Source organism: Saccoglossus kowalevskii, chromosome 12 (assembly GCF_978046115.1).
Source record: "Saccoglossus kowalevskii chromosome 12, keSacKowa6.1, whole genome shotgun sequence".
Lineage (NCBI taxonomy): Eukaryota > Metazoa > Hemichordata > Enteropneusta > Harrimaniidae > Saccoglossus > Saccoglossus kowalevskii.
This window is the reverse complement of record NC_140652.1, coordinates 33476661-33500442: the sequence shown is the minus strand read 5'-3', so window position 1 is coordinate 33500442 and position 23782 is coordinate 33476661. Positions and strand designations below refer to the sequence as shown.

Below are 23782 nucleotides of genomic sequence, written 5' to 3'. Positions count from 1 at the left end.
TGGTACCATATTAGTCTATGAGCCAGTGAGATTGCTGGTACCATATTAGTCTGAGCCAGTGAGGTCGTTGGTACCATATTAGTCTATGAGCCAGTGAGATTGCTGGTACCATATTAGTCTGAACCAGTGAGGTTGTTGGTACCCTATTAGTCCATAAGCCAGTGAGGTTGTTGGTACCATATTAGTCTATGAGCCAGTGAGGTTGTTGGTACCATATTAGTCTATGAGCCAGTGAGATTGCTGGTACCATATTAGTCTGAGCCAGTGAGGATGTTGGTACCATATTAGTCTATGAGCCAGTTAGGTTGTTGGTACCATATTAGTCTGAGCCAGTGAGGTTGTTGGTACCCTATTAGTCCATAAGCCAGTGAGGTTGTTGGTACCATATTAGTCTATGAGCCAGTGAGGTTGTTGGTACCATATTAGTCTATGAGCCAGTGAGGTTGTTGGTACCATATTAGTCTATGAGCCAGTGAGGTTGTTGGTACCATATTAGTCTATGAGCCAGTGAGGTTGTTGGTACCATATTAGTCTATGAGCCAGTGAGGTTGTTGGTACTATATTAGTATGAGCCAGTGAGGTTGTTGGTACCATATTAGTCAAAGAGCCAGTGAGGTTGTTGGTACCATATTAGTCTATGAGCCAGTGAGGTTGTTGGTACCCTATTAGTCCATAAGCCAGTGAGGTTGTTGGTACCCTATTAGTCCATAAGCCAGTGAGGTTGTTGGTACTATATTAGTCTATGAGCCAGTGAGATTGCTGGTACCATATTGGTATATGAGCCAGTGAGATTGCTGGTACCATATTAGTCTGAGCCAGTGAGGTTGTTGGTACTCTATTAGTCCATAAGCCAGTGAGATTGCTGGTACCATATTAGTATGAGCCAGTGAGGTTGTTGGTACCCTATTAGTCCATAAGTCAGTGAGGTTGTTGGTACCATATTAGTCTATGAGCCAGTGAGATTGCTGGTACCATATTGGTATATGAGCCAGTGAGATTGCTGGTACCATATTAGTCTGAGCCAGTGAGGTTGTTGGTACTCTATTAGTCCATAAGCCAGTGAGATTGCTGGTACAATATTAGTATGAGCCAGTGAGGTTGTTGGTACCATATTAGTCTATGAGCCAGTGAGGTTGTTGGTACCATATTAGTCTATGAGCCAGTGAGATTGCTGGTACCATATTAGTCTGAGCCAGTGAGGTCGTTGGCACCATATTAGTCTATGAGCCAGTGAGATTGCTGGTACCATATTAGTCTGAGCCAGTGAGGTTGTTGGTACCCTATTAGTCCATAAGCCAGTGAGGTTGTTGGTACCATATTAGTCTATGAGCCAGTGAGGTTGTTGGTACCATATTAGTCTATGAGCCAGTGAGATTGCTGGTACCATATTAGTCTGAGCCAGTGAGGTTGTTGGTACCATATTAGTCTATGAGCCAGTTAGGTTGTTGGTACCATATTAGTCTGAGCCAGTGAGGTTGTTGGTACCCTATTAGTCCATAAGCCAGTGAGGTTGTTGGTACCATATTAGTCTATGAGCCAGTGAGGTTGTTGGTACCATATTAGTCTATGAGCCAGTGAGGTTGTTGGTACCATATTAGTCTATGAGCCAGTGAGGTTGTTGGTACCATATTAGTCTATGAGCCAGTGAGGTTGTTGGTACCATATTAGTCTATGAGCCAGTGAGGTTGTTGGTACCATATTAGTCTGAGCCAGTGAGGTTGTTGGTACCATATTAGTCTATGAGCCAGTGAGGTTGTTGGTACCATATTAGTCTGTGAGCCAGTGAGGTTGTTGGTACCATATTAGTCTATGAGCAAGTGAGGTTGTTGGTACCATATTAGTCCATAAGCCAGTGAGGTTGTTGGTACCATATTAATCTATGAGCCAGTGAGGTTGTTGGTACCATATTAGTCTATGAGCCAGTGAGGTTGTTGGTACCATATTAGTCACTGAGCCAGTGAGGATGTTGGTACCTTATTAGTCCATGAGCCAGTGAGGTTGTTGGTACCATATTAGTCTATGAGCCAGTGAGGTTGTTGGTACCATATTAGTCCATGAGCCAGTGAGGTTGTTGGTACCATATTAGTCTATGAGCCAGTGAGGTTGTTGGTACCATATTAGTCCATGAGCCAGTGAGATTGCTGGTACCATATTTGTCTGAGCCAGTGAGGTTGTTGGTACCATATTAGTCTATGAGCCAGTGAGGTTGTTGGTACTATATTAGTATGAGCCAGTGAGGTTGTTGAAACCATATTAGTCAATGAGCCAGTGAGGTTGTTGGTACCATATTAGTCTGAGCCAGTGAGGTTGTTGGTACCATATTAGTCTATGAGCCAGTGAGGTTGTTGGTACCATATTAGTCTGTGAGCCAGTGAGGTTGTTGGTACCATATTAGTCTATGAGCAAGTGAGGTTGTTGGTACCCTATTAGTCCATAAGCCAGTGAGGTTGTTGGTACCATATTAATCTATGAGCCAGTGAGGTTGTTGGTACCATATTAGTCTATGAGCCAGTGAGGTTGTTGGTACCATATTAGTCACTGAGCCAGTGAGGATGTTGGTACCTTATTAGTCCATGAGCCAGTGAGGTTGTTGGTACCATATTAGTGTATGAGCCAGTGAGGTTGTTGGTACCATATTAGTCCATGAGCCAGTGAGGTTGTTGGTACCATATTAGTCCATGAGCCAGTGAGGTTGTTGGTACCATATTAGTCTATGAGCCAGTGAGGTTGTTGGTACCATATTAGTCCATGAGCCAGTGCGATTGCTGGTACCATATTTGTCTGAGCCAGTGAGGTTGTTGGTACCATATTAGTCTATGAGCCAGTGAGGTTGTTGGTACCATATTAGTCCATGAGCCAGTGAGATTGCTGGTACCATATTAGTCTGATCCAGTGAGGTTGTTGGTACCATATTAGTCTATGAGCCAGTGAGGTTGTTGGTACCCTATTAGTCCATAAGCCAGTGAGGTTGTTGGTACCATATTAGTCTATGAGCCAGTGAGGTTGTTGGTACCATATTAGTCTCTAAGCCAGTGAGGTTGTTGGTACCATATTAGTCCATGAGCCAGTGAGGTTGTTGGTACCATATTAGTCTATGAGCCAGTGAGGTTGTTGGTACCATATTAGTCTATGAGCCAGTGAGGTTGTTGGTACCATATTAGTCAATGAGCCAGTGAGGTTGTTGGTACCCTATTAGTCCATAAGCCAGTGAGGTTGTTGGTACCATATTAGTCTATAAGCCAGTGAGGTTGTTGGTACCATATTAGTCTATGAGCCAGTGAGGTTGTTGGTACCATATTAGTCAATGAGCCAGTGAGGTTGTTGGTACCATATTAGTCTATAAGCCAGTGAGGTTGTTGGTACCATATTAGTCTATGAGCCAGTGAGGTTGTTGGTACCATATTAGTCAATGAGCCAGTGAGGTTGTTGGTACCATATTAGTATATGAGCCAGTGAGGTTGTTGGTACCATATTAGTCCATGAGCCAGTGAGATTGCTGGTACCATATTAATCTATGAGCCAGTGAGGTTGTTGGTACCATATTAGTCAATGAGCCAGTGAGGTTGTTGGTACCATATTAGTCTATGAGCCAGTGAGGTTGTTGGTACCATATTAGTCTATGAGCCAGTGAGGTTGTTGGTACCATATTAGTCCATGAGCCAGTGAGATTGCTGGTACCATATTAATCTATGAGCCAGTGAGGTTGTTGGTACCATATTAGTCAATGAGCCAGTGAGGTTGTTGGTACCATATTAGTCTATGAGCCATTGAGGTTGTTGGTACCATATTAGTCTATGAGCCAGTGAGATTGCTGGTACCATATTAGTCTGAGCCAGTGAGGTTGTTGGTACCATATTAGTCTATGAGCCAGTTAGTTTGTTGGTACCATATTAGTCTGAGCCAGTGAGGTTGTTGGTACCCTATTAGTCCATAAGCCAGTGAAGTTGTTGGTACCATATTAGTCTATGAGCCAGTGAGGTTGTTGGTATCATATTAGTCTCTGAGCCAGTGAGATTGCTGGTACCATATTAGTCTGAGCCAGTGAGGTTGTTGGTACCATATTAGTCTATAAGCCAGTGAGGTTGTTGGTACCACATTAGTATGAGCCAGTGAGGTTGTTGGTACCATATTAGTCTATGAGCCAGTGAGGTTGTTGGTACCCTATTAGTCCATAAGCCAGTGAGATTGTTGGTACCATATTAGTCAATGAGCCAGTGAGGTTGTTGGTACCATATTAGTCTATGAGCCAGTGAGGTTGTTGGTACCATATTAGTCTATGAGCCAGTGAGGTTGTTGGTACCATATTAATCTATGAGCCAGTGAGGTTGTTGATACCATATTAGTCAATGAGCCAGTAAGGTTGTTGGTACCATATTAGTCCATAAGCCAGTGAGGTTGTTGGTACCATATTAGTCGATGAGCCAGTGAGGTTGTTGGTACCATATTAGTCTATGAGCCAGTGAGGTTGTTGGTACCATATTAGTCAATGAGCCAGTGAGGTTGTTGGTACCATATTAGTCAATGAGCCAGTGAGGTTGTTGGTACCATATTAGTCTATGAGCCAGTGAGATTGTGGGTACCATATTAGTCTATGAGCCAGTGAGGTTGTTGGTACCATATTAGTCAATGAGCCAGTGAGGTTGTTGGTACCATATTAGTCTATGAGCCAGTGAGGTTGTTGGTACCATATTAGTCTATGAGCCAGTGAGGTTGTTGGTACCATATTAGTCTATGAGCCAGTGAGGTTGTTGGTACCATATTAGTCTATGAGCCAGTGAGATTGTTGGCACCATATTGATAGACAAATGTCATCACACCATTTTGGAAAGGTCAGGACCCATAGAGACATGTATGTCGAACAGACAAATTCTAGTTACAAAGTTTCGGTCGTCATGTCAAAGCGATGACGTTGGCATGGAAGCTATTTTTAACCATTTTTCAACATTGCTAATTGTATCGCTGTGTACACCATACTGGAAGGGCGCCAATGCAACCCATAATCCTCCTGAACAAATACTTTCGTGATTCCCTTGGATGTACTGGAAAACGGATGTTAAAATTTAATATTTTAGGATCAATCGGCCCTATCATATCACTGAGGACCAAAATCTACCGATATCATCATGTGACATATCAACTTTTGATTTACAATGTTTTTTAGCAAAAATATACAAATCTCCTAAAATCAGTTTAATCTATATCAAATAAAATTTATTATAATGAATAATTTGAAATAATTAATGGGTTAATAAGAGTGTGGGAGCAATTATAAAATTAGGTCGAAATTCAATTTGGGCCAAGAAAACGTCAGACAAAAATGATGTCTTATTGATGTTTTATTGGCTCTCTATGCATAGTAATGTCCAACGTTAATTTACATCTAGAAGGCAAAATAAAAAAAATGCCAGTCAAATCTATGCTTTTAATTGACATTCAATGTGGTAGGATCAATAGAACTGGCTATGAAGCAGTGAAATAGGTTGATACTCACGCTGCCTCACGTAAGAAGATAACAGTGCTTTGCGGTTGATTAGGTCCTGGTTGTTATGTACAGACGGGTCGGTGTGCACGAGTAAATCCATTCTACTATGACTAAACAGTTCATATCCGACTTAATGGCTGAGCTGAATAAACTGTTGACCATAAAACAACTTACAAAACAAAACAAAACCCTACTATCCCAAGCAAATGCAATGGACCTCTTGATATGACTCTCATGTATTACGCACGTAAAAAGAGTGACCAACTGACCGAGATTGGTATATTGTTTCTCTGCTGTTTTCCATTCTAACTGTATGGTTGGACCGTCATGGCCAAACATAGAAGGCTAGACATCGGTAACTCAACGTAAGCGCCAAGGAACTATCACTACTCCTAACAACAAGTAATAAATCAAAGAAAGCTTAGAAAAAACTCCTGTGTGCTGAGAGTTTTCGAGACACATTAAAAATTAATTCAAAATTACTTATACTTGAGATATTGATGGAATAGCTGAAAACTAATTATGCAAATAAGGTAACTAATATGAACAGATTTAGGTGTAAAACTAATAAGGTCTGCACAAAGTACCAAGTTTCATTGGAATATGATTAGAACCAAAAATATTAATTATTATGCTAATTAGAGAATTAATATGAACAGATTTTAACCCAAAATTAATCAGACTGTCTATTGTCCTAGAGCATTTATGTACCAAGTTTTATTCAAATGTGATGATCAATACTTGAGATATTAGTATTAATTAATTATGTTAATTAGGTGATTAAGAAGCATAAATATTTACCAAAAACTAATATGGTGCATACTCTTAGGTTCATTTAAAAGTTTCATTGAAATCCAATGAGTGGTTTTTAGACATCAGTGCAACAGCCATAGAACAGCAAAAAATTAACTAATTATGCAAATTAGGTAATTAATAGGCACAATTTTTTATCTCAAAATTAATTAGGTCTCTGCATAGTCCTAGAATATCTATGTCGCAAGTCTCATTGAAATGTGATGATTAGTACTTGAGATATCAGGTGAAAAGCTGAAAATTAACTAATTATGCTAATAAGGTGATTAATATGCACAAATATTTACCAAAAAACTAATTAGGTCTCTGCACAGTCCTCAAGTAACTATGTACCAAGTTTCATTGAAACGTGATCATTACTACTCGAAATATCAAAAGCTAAAGTTAATTAATTATGCAAATTAGGTAATTAATATGTACTGATATTACCCTAAAAACCATCAGGTCTGTGCAGTGTCATAGGACACCTATGTACCAAGTTTTATTGAAATGTTATGATTAGTACTTGAGATATCAGTGGAAAAGCTGAAAATTGATTAATCATTATGTAAATTAGGTAATTAATAATATTAACAGATTTTTACCAAAAACTAATCAAATCTGTGCATTAGTTCAGAGCATCCATGTGCCAAGTTTCATTGAAATCCAATGAGTGGTTCTTCAAAAATCAGTGGAAAAGTCATAGAACAGCTTAAAATCACCTAATTATCATGCAAATTAGGTAATTAATATTCATAGATTTTTACCCAAAACTAATCAAATCTGCGCACTAGTTCAGAGCATCCATGTGCCAAATTTCATCAAAATCCAATGAGTGGTTCTTCAGATATCAGTGGAACAGTCTTGGGACAGCTAAAATCAGCTAATTATCATGCAAATTAGGTAATTAATATTCATAGATTTTTACCAAAACCTAATCAACTCTGCGCATTATCCCAGAGCATCTATGTACCAAGTTTCATCAAAATTTGATTAGTGGTTTTTGAGATAACGGTGGAACAAAAAAAGTGACATACATACATACATACATACATACATACATACATACATACATACATGATATTGTATTTATTCTCGAGTTATAAAATCTAGTACTATGAAATATTTACATAACTATTGCATAGTAATGGTAATACATAAGTAAACAAATAATTAATTGTTAACGAATAAGTGGTTTACAACCAGTACAGGTAAGGACAAACTATAATTGATAATGTACAATGCAATTAAAATGAAAAATACAAATAACATATATGTACAATGTCTCGAGCGGGATATGTAAATGATATATAAATGATTTCAAATATATATAACTTATAATACATAACGTATATAATAACAGAGTAGTAATCAATCAGTTATTTAATTTCGTTTTCAGTTCATTACTGTTCATTTTTATTTAAAATTTTGTCCACGTCTTAGTGTAATGTTTTTTTGGATTTCTTCATTGGTGCTTTCTGCTCTCTGTTTTCCCCGACTTTTACATGCCTCGATATAATGTTTGTTAAGCTTCGATGTAATTCGTTGAATACGTAATTTATTCTTACTGTTAGTTTCCGTACTTTTGCGTAGACATGTTAGCGATCTAATTAGAAGTTTCAAGTCAGGGCAAAATTCAATTGCGTGTTCAATAATTCGTTTCGAGTTGAAGGAGTCTTCTAGGAAATTCCTTAGTGATTCCGTTGATAATAGCCTTTCATTTTCAATTGTATTTTCATCATTTGTGATGTAGGATACGTTTGATATATCAGAAGACATAGATTCTATGTCATCTCCATCGTCTGAAATATCGGCAGGAACAGTGTCTTTTGTATTAAAAACTTCCGAAACGTTTGATGTACGTTTTGTGTTGTCAGAAAATGCGAATGAAGAGCATGAAATGGTACTGGGCAGTGAAAACACGGGTGGCGTTCGTACCTTTGCCTTTGTTGCAACTCTAACTGGTACAATCCCTTGTTTAGTTGTACGTGTATCCTCATTTGCGTCACTGGTGACAGTAAATGAACATTTAAATCCCGGCGGCATTGAGAACGAAGGGCAGGCTTCTACCATCTCTTTGTCGTTAGTTGTTCCAGTTAGTGTGGAGTTATCAGTCTCAGCAATAACTGTTTCACTAATCGGCACACCTGTTGCAGTTACCATGGGTACAGTTATGTTGTCAGTATTGGCGTTATTTTTAGTATCTTCATTAGCATTACAATCGTCTATGCACACGTCAAGTCTTTTGTCTTTCCCTGGAAGTGTGGCAATCGAGTTCTTTTCAATTTCAATAGTGTTCATTTCTAGTGATTGATTTACATCGTTACATTGTGACTGTTTTTTATTTTCTTCAGTATCCACTAAATGATCCGTGGGTATTACAACATTGTCCTTAAGAGTATCTTGTGATTCATTTGCGTTTCCATTACTTTCCACTGCAATTTGGCTGTCAACTGTTGAAGTTTGTTTTGTTCTTGAGTTGTCTTTACAATTTCGTTTAATGTGACCTTTTTTGTTGCATTTATAACATGTAACATCATCAGTTGATAAATATATACGGTAGATCTGTCCCCTATATGGCACATTGATTACGCCATCGAGTTCACCATCATTGCAGATCATGAATACTTGTCGGCGAAAAGATTTAACATGTTTCAATGTCGGTTGTTTGCAGCCCAAAGGGATTGACCTGATAGCACTAACAGTGCGACCATAATGTGACAGTTCAGTTTTCAGTAAATCATTCGGTAGAAACGGAGGAACTCCCGATAACACAACTTTTGTTGCTGGCTTAACCAGGGGCTCCACATATACACTAGAATGCCCAATAGCAAAACCAGTAGAGCACACCTTTTCAACTGCTTTCACAGTGTCAAGAAAAACAACGACTCTGCTACTTACTCGAGCTGCAGCAATAATATTTTGTGGTGCAAGCGTGTTTGCAATTGCCTGTACATAAGCTTCAATGTCCACACCATGAAGAGATTCGCATTTGATCCCGTGATTAGGTGTTAATCCAGTAAACAAGTTATCACCATTATCAGAAGACAACATGGCGGCCGCCATATTGGAAATCAGCTGTTCGCGGACCTGAAAAGGTCCACGAGATAAGAAACGACTATAATACGTCAATAAATGATCTGTAAACTCCAAAAACGTACCAAAATGTTCGGTTAATGTTCACGGATATGGTAGTTCACAGATTTGAATCCAAAGGTGCAGCAAAAGCGCGAAAGAAACAATTTTTGTAGGAGCTCTTCTCAGTACATGTACATACATACACCCATACATACATACATACATACAGGGTAACTGCAAAGACTCCCTTTTGTGCTTCGCACACGGGAGTCAAAAATATGTAAGTTATGTACAATAACGATTTCGATAAGAGTTTTCTTTCATCAAAACCTTACCGTATACTTCTTGCAATTCTAGATGGACTGGTTAAAATTGTTTGTGTTACCAGTATTATAATAACTATTTTAATGGGCTCCTTCTAAACAGGAAGTAATATCGGAAAGTGAATTAGTATATCCAACTTAGACATTACAGTTTCATATTAATCAAAGACATACCTTGAAACTGAAAATCTTTAGGTGGTCGTGCGTACAAAACATATATACATATACATACATACACTAAACAGAACCGAACAATGATTTATTGGTAGTTAGAACCCAGTTAGCATTTTATATAACAGGTGCTTTTCTTTACATAAAATAGATCGCCATGTCGCAGATGACTAACGTTTTATTTGACATTTGTGTTTAACGTGACCAGTGGTTACTCAATGCCATCAATTCGATTCAAAAGTTATATTAAACATGCAAATATTCCTTTAATCAATATCGGATTTTTTAACCATATCTGGACAAATATAAGACATAATCAAATTGACTTCTTGTTGTACAATATGTGGTGATAAATGTATCTCAGGCATATCGAAATGAGATTGAACCATATCCCACAATTCAATAAAACTTACTCCGATATCTCGGAAAATATAACGCGTAATTCTATTCATATCATATAAAATCCAATTATTTTTTCGTGGTGGGGCATCATCCATCTTGTCAATGGGATGGGCCAACTTGACCAAGACTATTGCATCTGGACATCTGACCATTAACCGTTGAACCGCTAGCTTGGCATGGAAGATTCTTTCTATGTATGCAGAGTTCGACCACCAACGAAAACTGTACATTAAGGATAGAATAACCACAATTTGTTTTGTGCTACAATCAGCTTGTGAAATATCATCAAGATAATCACTCTCCAACACCATTCGTTCAACAGGGACTGGGGAACCACCGATCCTCGGAGCATCAAATTGATAGTGAATGTCCGCTTTGAAATTGTGTTTCAAGTACGTTTGCACGCCGTTCAATGTTGCGTCACCGTAAACTCTGATCAACTTGTTTGCCAAACATTTTTCTCCTGTATTTTTATCCCACTGTTGACTTTGGCAAACCATAGGAATGAATGTAACGTTGTTAACCCAATAGCCATCGGATATAGGAATTGGTAAATCAGGACCACACGGCGGCAGTGTTGGAGTGGATAAGTCGGAGCCTACAAGAATAAGACGGTTGAGGGTTATCACATAGTTGTGCAATGAAATAAATAAGGGTTAAACGTCTCACATCCAGCTGCCACGGACACTGTGCCATGAACATGATAAATGTTAGCTGTTATTGGAACAATGTGTTAATATTCAGTATTGCAGGGTGCAGCATTTCTCTGATGTGATACACCAAGTAAACGCTGGTAACATCAAAGTGATAAACCCAGTGAAGGCTGGTGATGTCAAGGTGATACACCAAGTAGTAAAGGCTGGTGACATCAAAGTGATAAACCCAGTAAAGGCTGGTGACATCAAAGTGATACACCCAGTAAAGGCTGGTAACATCAAAGTGACGTACTCGATAAAAGCTGGTGACATCAAGGTGATACACCCAGTATTGGCTGGTGACATATACGTGATACACTCAGTAAAGGCTGGTAACATCATGGTGATACACCCAGTAAAGGCTGGTGACATCAAATTGATAAACCCAGTAAAATCTGGTGACATCAAGGTGATACACCGAGTAAAGGCTGGTGACATCAATGTAATACACCCAGTAAATGCAGGTGACATCAAGTTGACGTAATCAGTAAAGGCTGATGACATCAAGGTAATACACCCAGTATATGCTGGTGACATGAAGTCGACGTACTCAGTAAAGCTGGTGACATCAATGTAATACACCCAGTAAATGCTGGTGACATCAAGTTGACGTACTCAATAAAGGCTGGTGCCATCAATATAATACACCCAATAAATGCTGGTGACATCAAGTTGACATAATCAATAAAAGCTGGTAACATCAAGGTAACACACCCTGTAAAGTTTGGTGAGACCAAAGTGATACACCAAGTAAAGGCTAGTGACATCAAATTGATAAACCCAGTAAAGGCTGGTAACATGAAGGTGATACACCCAGTAAAGGCTGGTGACATCATGGTGATACTCCCAGTAAAGGCTGGTAACATCAAGTTGACGTAATCAATAAAAGCTGGTGACACCAAGGTGACACACCCTGTAAAGGCTGGTGACATCAAAATGATCCACATAGTAAAGGCTGGTGACATAAAGCGATACACCCAGTAAAGTCTGGTAACATCAAGGTGACACACCCAGTAAAGGCTGGTGACATCATGGTGATACTCCCAGTAAAGGCTGGTAACATCAAATTGACGTAATCAATAAAAGCTGGTGACATCAAGGTGACACACCCGGTAAAGGCTGGTGACAGACATCAAAATGATCCACCTAGTAAAGGCTGGTGATATCAAGGTGATACACCAAGTAAAGACTGGTGACATCAAAGTGATAAAACCAGTAAGGGCTGGTAACATCAAGTTGACGTACTCAGTAAATGCTTGTGACATCATGGTGATACACCCAGTATTGGCTGGTGATACACCCAGTAAAGTCTGGTGACATCAACGTGATACACCCAGTAAAGGCTGGTGACATCAGAGCAACACACCAAATAAAGGCTGGTGACATCAAGGTGATAAACTCAATAAAGGCTGCTGACATCAATGTGATACACCCGGAAAAGTCTGGTAACATCAGGGTGACACACCCAGTATAGGCTGGTGGCTTCAAAGTAATACACAAAGTAAAGGCTGGTGACATTAAAGTGATAGACCCAGTAAAAGCTGGTGACATCAAAGTGATACGCCATGTAAAGGCTGTTGACATCTACGTGATAAAACCAGTAAAGGCTCGTGACATCAAGGTAATACACCGAGGAAAGGCGGTGACATCAATGTGACGTACCCAGTAAAGACTGGTTACTTCAAGTTGATGCACTCAGTAAACGCTGGTGAGATCAAAGTGACTTACCAAGTAAGGACTGGTTACTTCAAGTTGATGCACTCAGTAAAGGCTGGTGACATCAAGGTGACGTACCCAGTAAAGGCTGGTTACTTCAAGTTGATGCACTCAGTAAATGCTGGTGACATCAAGGTAATAGACCCAGTAAATGCTGGTGATATCAAGTTGATGTACTCAGTAAAGGCTGGTCACATCAAGGTAATACACCCAGTATATGCTGGTGACATGAAGTCGACGTACTCAGTAAAGCTGGTGACATCAATGTAATACACCCAGTAAATGCTGGTGACATCAAGTTGACGTACTCAGTAAAGCTGGTGACACCAATGTAATACACCCAGTAAATGTTGGTGACATTAAGTTGACGTACTCAGTAAATGCTGGTGACATCAAGGTAATATACTCAGTAAAGGCTGGTGACATCAAAGTGATACACCAAGTAAAAGCTGGTGACATCGTGGTGATACACCCAGTTAAGCCTGGTAATACCAAAGTGACGTACTCAGTAAAGGCTGCTGACATCAAAGTGATACACCAAGTAATCTTTGGTAACATCAAGTTGACGTAATCAATAAAAGCTGGTAACATCAAGGTAACACACCCTGTAAAGTTTGGTGAGACCAAAGTTATACACCAAGTAAAGGCTGGTGACATCATGGTGATACTCCCAGTAAAGGCTGGTAACATCAAGTTGACGTAATCAATAAAAGCTGGTGACACCAAGGTGACACACCCTGTAAAGGCTGGTGACATCAAAATGATCCACATAGTAAAGGCTGGTGACATAAAGCGATTCACCCAGTAAAGTTTGGTAACATCAAGGTGACACACCCAGTAAAGGCTGGTGACATCATGGTGATACTCCCAGTAAAGGCTGGTAACATCGAGTTGACGTAATCAATAAAAGCTGGTGACACCAAGGTGACACACCCTGTAAAGGCTGGTGACATCAAAATGATCCACATAGTAAAGGCTGGTGACATAAAGCGATACACCCAGTAAAGTCTGGTAACATCAAGATGACACACCCAGTAAAGGCTGGTAACATCAAGTTGACGTAATCAATAAAAGCTGGTGACATTAAGGTGACACACCCTGTAAAGGCTGGTGACAGACATCAAAATGATCCACCTAGTAAAGGCTGGTGATATCAAGGTGATACACTAAGTAAAGACTGGTGACATCAAAGTGATAAACCCAGTAAGGGCTGGTAACATCAAGTTGACGTACTCAGTAAATGCTTGTGACATCATGGTGATACACCCAGTATTGGCTGGTGATATCAAGGTGATACACCCAGTAAAGGCTGGTGACATCAACGTGATACACCCAGTAAAGGCTGGTGACATCAGAGCAACACACCAAATAAAGGCTGGTGACATCAAGGTGATACACTCAGTAAAGGCTGGTGACATCAAGGTGATAAACTCAGTAAAGGCTTGTGGCTTCAAAGTAATACACAAAGTAAAGGCTGGTGACATTAAAGTAATACACCCAGTAAATGCTGGTGACATCAATTTGACGTACTCAGTAAAGTTAGTGACATCAATGTAATACACCCAGTAAATGCTGTTGACATCAAGCTGACGTACTCAGTAAAGCTGGCAACATCAACATAATATACTCATTAAAGACTGGTGACATAAAGGGGATGACACCAGTGGGGGCCGGTGACATCAAGATGACACACGTCTGGTGACACCAAATGAAGATGACTTACTCAGTAAAGCTGGTGATATCAAGGCGACGCATTTAGTAGAGCCTGCATTTATATTTTGACTGTGCAAATAATTAGTAAAATGTTGCTTGGCATATTATACCAATAACACCATACAAATGTGTACTGTTTAGTTGAAATGATGAGGGAAATACTGTTGATGCATCCTTCAAATTGGAAATTTACCAATTCAATTCCAACACATGATTTGCTTATTGAAAAACCACCGAATAATTTCACATAATCGAGACAAATCCAAATGGCGAGACCACCAAACAATGTGATATAATTCGAGTAACTCACCGACAACTTTGATTTTTATGGGTGTTCCTTTTATTCGTGGATTTGGATTTCTCCTGCAAGATACAAACATCGCATAATAGGAATTAATAGATGAGTAAAAGATTTGCTGCATAGCATCATACTTACATTAAACTTACATGGAAAACGCAATAAAATATGAGGAAGTACCACGTGTGTGATTTGAACTGGGGACCAATGCACTAAATCGCTTGCCAGTTCGCATCATCGTGGCTTCCACTCGGCGAATGTACCTTTTCAAAGAATGTGTGTTCTTTGATATATAATTCGAACTACTCCCAGAACGCTTAATGTGACCAAATGGGGATTAAACTGATTTTATATATTCCATCAAATACTACAAATTATCGGATAGATTAATATGTTCCTACTTTTTATACAATTGAACAATCAGACATAGCTTGCACTGTATTTTACAGTATTGCTAACATTTACTAAACTAGAGCGCGTGAATTGAGATTCAAGTTCAAATTTTGCTGTTGTCTTTAATTTCACACCTTATCAAATATGAAGAAATATTATATAAAAATATGACAGCTCTAAGCAATCTACACACGTTGAGGGCGATTATCAAATGCTTCAGAATGTTCAACTCTTGTGAACAGTATATTGCTGATGTCATGTATTATTACTGTGATCTTTACGAGGGGCATTTAATAAGTTATGCCCCTGACCCACTTCCAGTTGTCTGATCTCTATGCAATGTTGCATGTACAATGATTTACATCTCTATGGGTTATGTTGCTCTGAACAAATTGTCGTTTTTTGTGAAATGGAGCTAGTTGAGTGTTGCGCAGTGATCCGGTTTTTCTGTTTGAAAGGACGCACAACAAAGGAGACTTTTGATGAAATGAAAGAAACATATGGTGATGATGCCCCATCGTATGACCTTGTAAAACGCTGGCATCGTGAATTCAAACATGGCCTGAAGTCTGTGGAAACAGCTTTCAGACCTGGTCGTCCCTCTTCTGCCATTGATGAGGCATCTGTGCGTGAAGCAGGCAGCCATTTTGGAAGACCGACGCTTCACTGTTCGCCGAATAGCCCAAGAGACCAAGATTAGTACAGGGTCTGTGGAAACTATCATTCATGCCATTTGCAAATCCATAAAGAGTCTGCCAGATGGGTTCCGAGGCTGCTAACACCTTTCCAGAAGCAAGAACGCGTCGAATGCTCGAGGATGAATTTGTAGATCTGCCAACAAAATGAGAATTTTTTTTCAAAAGACTGATTACACAGGATGAAACTTGGGTTCATCACTATGATCCAGAGACCAAGGCCCAGTCAATGCAGTGGAAGCATTTGGACTTCAAGAAAGGTTGCAGCTCTCCGCTGTCAAGGTCATAGTCTTCTGGGACCAGGACAGAGTAGTGATGACAGATTTCCTGGCAAAGGGTACCACAATTACAGAAGCCTATTATGCTTCACTTTTGATGAAATTAAGAGAAGCTATCAAAATCAAGAGCCGGGGCAAGATGAGAAAAGGTATCCTCCTCCTGCAGGACAACGCCCCGGTCTACAACTCACATGTCGCCAGATCAGAAGCACTGATGTCTGGCTATAAAATCCTCTCTTACCCCCCTCACTCTCCTGACCGTGCACCATCTGACTTTCATCTCTTCCCAGCCGTGAAGTTGTTTTTGATAGAAAAGCGTTTCCCAGATGATGCAGCCTTGACGTGGTTGGGGGACCAACCTGGGGTATTCTATGGTGTCCAGGGCTGCATCAAACGATGGGAAAAATTCATAACTCTGGGTGGTTCCTATGTAGAGAAAGACTAATAACTGTGCCAAGTTTCATTATCCTCCTGCTATGGAAAATGGGTCAGGGGCATTACTTATTGAACGCCCCTCGCATCTAGAGGGAAACAATGTCAGCAACTATACTATCTGAAAGTATCCGATAAACACATAAAACTGTTCATCGTATCAAATTAGGTCAAAATTAGTTATGTAAAAACATCGGTAACGGTCTTGAAAATTGGGAAAAACACTAAATTCATATTGTTTTGCATGTTTGTGTATAAAGTAGCAGTGCATTTGTCAACAACTGCCACGGCTGAATGTATTAATATATATTTTTTAAAAGATTTCTCTCATTAGTAAATAGCGCCCTCACTTAACAAAATTAAGAATGAGTGGTTGGTCAAAAGTTGGATGAGTCAGGTGCATCTATTGTACTGCAGCTTGAAATGGTATGGTCCAAATCCAAATTCGATATGGCGGTGTTGAATATCTGTGCGATATGGCGGTGCCGTCTAAAAACATGGCATCAAAATGATTTCTGTTTATTTATTTACTGCTGTAGATCCTGAGAACTAGCCACTGCTGGCAATATTCCAGTATGAATTGGGAGCAAACTGTGACACTAAATCTAGTCGTTGTATTGATATGCTTTTAAAATAATTTTTTCAAATGTCTTGAAACAGATTCAAATATAAGTATATGAATTGTAAAATATTAAGATTATATAGTGTCCAACACATTAATTTGTAAATGGTAAATTTATTTTAATGAAATTCAGTGACAATATTATAAAATAAAATAAATTAAATAGAAATATTATGTGTATTTTTGTATGTGGAAACTTGGCTGAACCCACTCAAAATTATAAAGAAGTGAAGTCTGCATTTTTTTTTTATTTGGGAAAAAATGGTATTTTACAGAGCAAACAATAAAACACTCACAATGCAAGGCTAGGCTAGTTCACCAACATGTCTATTCTTTTGCTTGAGTGTGAAAGAACATGGTTTAGTGACTACCTCTTATGTTTTTAAATTTCTTTTATTTGGGAAGGTTCTTCTATAAAAATAGAACATATATATATATATATATATATATATATATATATATATATATATATATATATATATATATATATATATATATATATATAGTCTCCGAGAACGTAATTGTCATTTGATTGATATAATGAACAGAATTGAATAGATAAAAAACCATGTAGTCTTACCCTTCATATAATGCAGTAAGTTCTTGCATTTCGGTACTGCTGAGGTCCCCTGACTGGGAGACATTGGAACTCGTATTCACTAATTTTTCACACACAATGTTTTCTGGTTTATCACATAATATCACAGTATTTCCAAACGCCGAAGGATTTATGTATTCGCACTTCTTTTCCCATGGAGCTTTGCTGACAATAGAACATTTGGTTTCTTCTGTGTGTGTACCATCTTTGTATATTGCACCTAAATGCATGGTGGTCTTTCTTTTCAACAGTTTTTGGAGGTAATCATTTACTTCTCTGGTTGATGTGAGCATGATGTTTATCTCGGCATCTTCTGTCCATGCAGCATAAAAGAACACTGAATATGTGCCATTCCCATAATCCAACACTCTACCGGATGTACTCTTTTGTAGCTTCTCATTGCTCATAACAGCGTAGAAAAAATCACCACCTCGATACTGCTTGTTATTATAGTCATCGTACGCCTGTATGACCACGTGGACTCTACTTCGATGTTGTATTTTGTTATTAAGTAAATTCAATCTATAAAGAAATATGAATCAAGACAAATATAATATATAATATTTGTTTGAGTTGATTTATTGTCGCTGACAAAAATAAACAAAACAAATTAATTACCAAATTACCCGCATATCATTTGACTTCAAGGTGACTTTCACAATAATTTGTTTGTATATTCCTGCCCAAACTTTATCGTTAACGAGTAAGTAGACCACTGCTTGCGTGTAGCATATATGGTTGTGTCCACTTGCACAGAATGCTGATCATTGTAATTTATATTTTGTGGTTGGGTAGGCCTTTTTCAAAAGAAAGAATAAACACAAATCTATTTAGAAGATTGCTCTTTCCCACATATGGATATCAAATCTGTGAAGGGACGATATTTTAGGTCACACAGAAAATTTCATAGACCAATGTAATTTTAACAATTATCAACTGTGAAGCTTAGACACCAAACACGTCATAATAATCAAGTATGTCATAATACAAGTCATGTTCTCTTACAGATTTTAATAGATTTTTTTCGAATAATATAGTTCATATACTTCAATGAGAATATATTGAAAGGAGTTTGTTCCACTAGCTGTCCAAGTTTAACTATTGATTTCTTACGGAAACCCCACAATGAAACGGCACACAAAAATTCTAATTTATTTAACTGATTGCTAAACTGCGATACTACTAGACTAAACGTGTAAATATTTCACATGGTTTAGAGATTCGGGGCACCACAGCACCTGTTACACCACTTTCAATTCCAGCATATACAACAAAACAAACTAGTTCGCATAATCAATTTCAGAAGTATTGGACTATGCTCTATAAACATAAAATAAAATAATGAAAAATACGTACTTGATAGGACGAAGCAAAGAATTTTTACACTAGCATCATTGTGAGAAAAACTTTACTCAACACTAAGTAAAAAAAATGGTGTTATCACTCCTGAAGTTTAATCTTGTAATTGTTGTCAGCAATATGCTGCAAAACATGTTGGTCTATACCATATCACATGTATTTTGCAAATCATGATCCAGTGACACACCCTGTGTACAACCTATTAAATATATTTGTAGTGTGTATGCAAAAAAAAACCTTGACAAGCGAAGTAACACAGTGGTTAACAAATGTAATACATCTTCATATATGTACATTTACAAAGTAGATATAAAAGGATAGAGAATTTCAAATCCCGGTTGTGTTGAGATGACCAATCACCGACCAAATAAAATCCTATGGCATATGAGATAATACAACGCCAGAAAATCAAATTTCTGATATCAACAGAGAGCCATACTCACTATAAAGCCTAAATATTTGATTTATTCTTAAAATTCAACGAAAAAGAGAATATAATCCATGACTATATATAATACGACAACAACAAAATCATAATGACTGGACCTACAATTTGTTCTTGTAAAAAACTTTGACCATAGATACAACATGCACAATTAGTTCACTTCGATTGGTTAAAGCAATGTTGAAAAACAAATGCTCAAACCATTTTTCTCTAAAACAGTTAGTCACTTAATCACCATCAAATATTAATGTACAAATCGTTGCATCTGTTCTAATTAACGATTGTAGTTTGCACTAAAATGGGGAGAGGTAACTTTTTAATAAGACCTTATTTGAAATTCACAAAATTAAACGGAAAAAATATTAACCGAACTAGAGGTGAGTGCATCAAAATATCGGTACCATATATATTCTTGGATATGGTGATATGTTATCTATAGTTGTTTTTCCTAAAGTATACACAGATTAAGTGCTCGATTGTTGTTATGTACATTTAAACTTACTTAGTATGATCCAAAGAAGTCTGTCCCGCGAATGCGTTACCAATTTCAAAATTTACCAGTGTTCGTTTTTTAGGAGCAGGTGTGTCTTTATTGTGACGGTACATCCACTCCAGTTCAGCTAAAATACCGATCCACTCTAGACCATAACGGTCGTAACTGTCGAATTTTGCGGTACTCGCGTTTTTCCTTTCTGATGCTTGTTCTCTACGATGCGTTATAACACTGTCTGCCTGATTGATTAACCGAGAAGGAACTGATTGATCACTCCTTGGAACCCTGTGATGTGATATGTGTCCATCATCCATCTAAGTGTGCAATAACATACTTATTAGTTGAGATGAAATATACAGGAAAATTAAAATTAGTGTTTGTATGGCATCGAGATCGAGTGTGTGTAGCATTTTTAAAACGCGCGATTCGCACAATATAATACTAAATTTGTCATCAAATATAGGTTACGTTTATCAAATGAATGTTACAGTTTGATGACTAAGATTACCGGTTGTACACAAGGACTAAATTTGCCTGGATTGGATGATTTGTTGACACATATGAAACTCAAACAATCTTTTAGAACCTCATCAAAATATAGCGGTATGAGCACACGCTTTATATAAGACAATTGTGACAGTTTAATTCCGCATGGTGGATAATTTTCAACTTTCAAAATTAGGATGAAAACAGAAACTATGTTTGCATTTGTCATTTAACAAGACAAAGCCACTCAACTACGTATTAACCAATCGTAAATCTTTCACTTATTTTGGTATCATATACATGTATGTGTTCTTTGCGAATTACAGCTCAATTCAAAGAAACTCTGCATTGCATTTCTCCGAAGCCTTATGAGGCGAGATACTCACACCTAACTATTTGAATTATTTTTCCATCACATTGTGATTATTTAGAAATTTAGATAATTTAGTTTTTTTGTCATATTTTATCATCGTTTCACCATTTGATCATTTCACTATTATTATCACATAATGATTCATGCTTAGTATACGAAGCCAGTATTTCACAATTCTTAAAAAAGACCCGACTTTAAGCTATCCATTCCTTACCGCAAGGTTGATAAAAAGTGTTTTCCCATCAATCTGACGCCCTAGATTTCAGAGTTAAAGGTTGTTTTGACTGAAATTGACCAAGACTGATCAAAAACATTTTGATTAAAAAAAGACATTTCTGGACTAGATTAGCTAAATATTTCTCGGTTTTAAACAAAGAGCCTGAGTGTGTACATTTGATTTGGTGGCTAGAAAGGTCGAGTTGTTGGTCGAATAATCTCAACCCATATTCAAATTACGTCTTTTCCCGGCATGCACATATAAGAGTGTTATATTATACTATTTAATATCGGGTTAGGGTGGTTGTTAGGGATATTACACACGTAGAAATGCTATTTAATATAGGTATTATTTATTTTTTCGCATTTTGTAAAGGGTTTTGGAGGAACTAGTTGCACACCCCCATTTCAGCATTAATTTATAATGTTGAAAATACACAAATAATGATTATAGAATAAGCATATAAGTTATGTGACAATAATATAAAAATAATCATGGTACAATTAAATAATGACCAATTATATTATTACTAACAATAAATTGTTGACGTCATTGCTGCAAATTATAACATACACCAACGCCCTGTACCATGTATATTGACACAAATAAATAAGTAAAAAAAAATGTTATTTGAAAAGAAGGGAACCAGGAATCATAAATTCGGCATTAAATGAAATGGTAATAGATTTCATTATTGGATTACCCGATCGTGTCGATTAAGAAAGCTCAAACAGACGATGATTTTGAAGTATGTTTACAGAGCCCGAGCACAGAGACAAAACACCGCCAGCGGTGACTCCATGAATAATGTAACATTTCTGGATGACATCAAACAAATTATGCCCAAAAACGCTTGGAAAATTCATCAAGAATAATAAATATTTCAGAAGATATTTATTTCACTGCACTGGAGAGCACCACATTCTTCTTCAGAAATATTAATGTTAGATAGCTGAAGGAGATCCTTAAATATTTCATTGTGGTATTTTACTGGTAAGGGGTCTGGAAAAAACAGGTCTAAATAAAACTCCCAAGCTAAATGCCGCTTACAGCAAGTGTAATAGTGTCATCATTGTTTTTTCTCTAGAAACACTTTTTTTTTCATATTTATGTTTTTTGATGTCAAATGAATTTAGTGGGTCTCGTTAAGTGTTTGATTGCATGGTTATCACAGTCCCTTTAGTCTCTGATATGTTAAAACTTTCAATCAGTGTTTTTTGAATTATTAGTTTGCTGGTTATACAACTCTCAAGTTCAACAATTGCATTATTGAAATAGCAATAGCCAATCATTGTACGGTGAGTTTACCCTGCTCCCTACATTGTTTGGTTCGTAGTCAACGTCTAATATTTAATAATTCTTCTTTGTATTTTAATCACTCGGAAGTCGGTATTTGATGTCAATCGTTGATCACTATTATTTCTCTTGCTGGCATGTCAATATTATTTTTGGAGTGTTTAAAAGTAAGTGTTATTCATGGAAAGTCTTTTTCTCGTTCATTGATACGTTTGATTCTTCAACAAATCCTTTTGTATCGTCATCATCAATCAGCTTTTCTGTGTTGTAATAGGTCTGACATATATAATATGATGTGATGGATGAATAATGGTCGTAATTATTACGTAGTAGTAGCCATGGAAACTCACTGAAATAACTATTCAACCATATAGGTAACAATACAATATATATATTTATGACTAGCTTTAGTATTACAATTGTCTCTATGGTAGTTTGTTATATAATAAATATTGCATTAGTTCAAGATCAAGTCAAATGCTTTCGAGTATGTCTCATCGCTTCGAACTAATATCGAATAGATAACATTTTAGCATTTAGTATATTTCAACTTCATTATACGCCCATTGTGTACGGCAACTTACCAATCGACATACCGCAATACCAATTATAATACCAAATATAAATATACCAGATACCCTAACAATGGCATTGCTCCAATTATTGTCATGTACCATAGTAATCTGTGAACGAGTAAAGATTGCAATAAGGAAATATTCACGTAATCTGTGATATAATTATTATAATTCACTATTTACACAAAACACGTACGTTTTTATTCGCTATCGAACATGCGACAGGTTCATATGTGTAATATTTGCTGAATTGAGAGCATAAATAAAGCGTTGAATTCCTTGTCTGGGGTGTATGTGTCGCTACCATGGAGATACTCTAGGTGAAATAATTCGCGAATTTTCTGTCGTTTACTTAACTAAATGAAACACGTTCATAGGTATTCATAATCAGTCTACCTATATGGAAAATATACTCGTAAACTCACCTATATGAAAAAAGAACTACGACGATCTCAACAGATTTACAAAATGTAAAATCGAAGTGCGACACGTATAACTGGACAAAAATATAGATATAAGTATACTAATTTTCAGAATATCGTGACACTTTATTGTATATTTATTGTAACATATTGCCTCCAGTTGAGCGCACACTGCCACATGTCACCGGATTATCAACGTTGATTTTATTCATTTTAAAATCAATAGAAACATTTGCTGTAACACTAATTTTCAAGAAAAAAGTGAATAGAAACCAGAACTAGAAAAAAATAGAAAAATGTTAGATGACATCTATTCAATTTCACATTTGTTGGCTGGTTCGGAAATTATTAATAAATTGTTGTTAATCTATATGAATATTCATATGATATGTATGACCCCTACAGTATATGCATAATTAATAATATAT

At 37.3% G+C, this 23782-nt stretch overlaps 1 protein-coding gene across 1 annotated transcript; it reads right to left on the bottom strand.

The window, feature by feature from the left end:
- Positions 1 to 9933: 9933 nt before the first annotated feature.
- On the bottom strand, positions 9934 to 23451 carry LOC144358251 (NXPE family member 4-like). The gene is made up of 6 exons (XM_085506239.1): positions 23358 to 23451; positions 22942 to 23040; positions 19995 to 20299; positions 17671 to 18210; positions 14683 to 14735; positions 9934 to 10846 (listed from the first exon to the last, which is right to left on the bottom strand). Exons 2-6 carry the CDS (start codon positions 23032 to 23034, stop codon positions 10113 to 10115), a joined length of 1725 nt encoding a protein of 574 aa, XP_085362365.1. The 5' UTR covers positions 23035 to 23040; positions 23358 to 23451; the 3' UTR covers positions 9934 to 10112.
- Between the last annotated feature and the right edge of the window lie 331 nt (positions 23452 to 23782).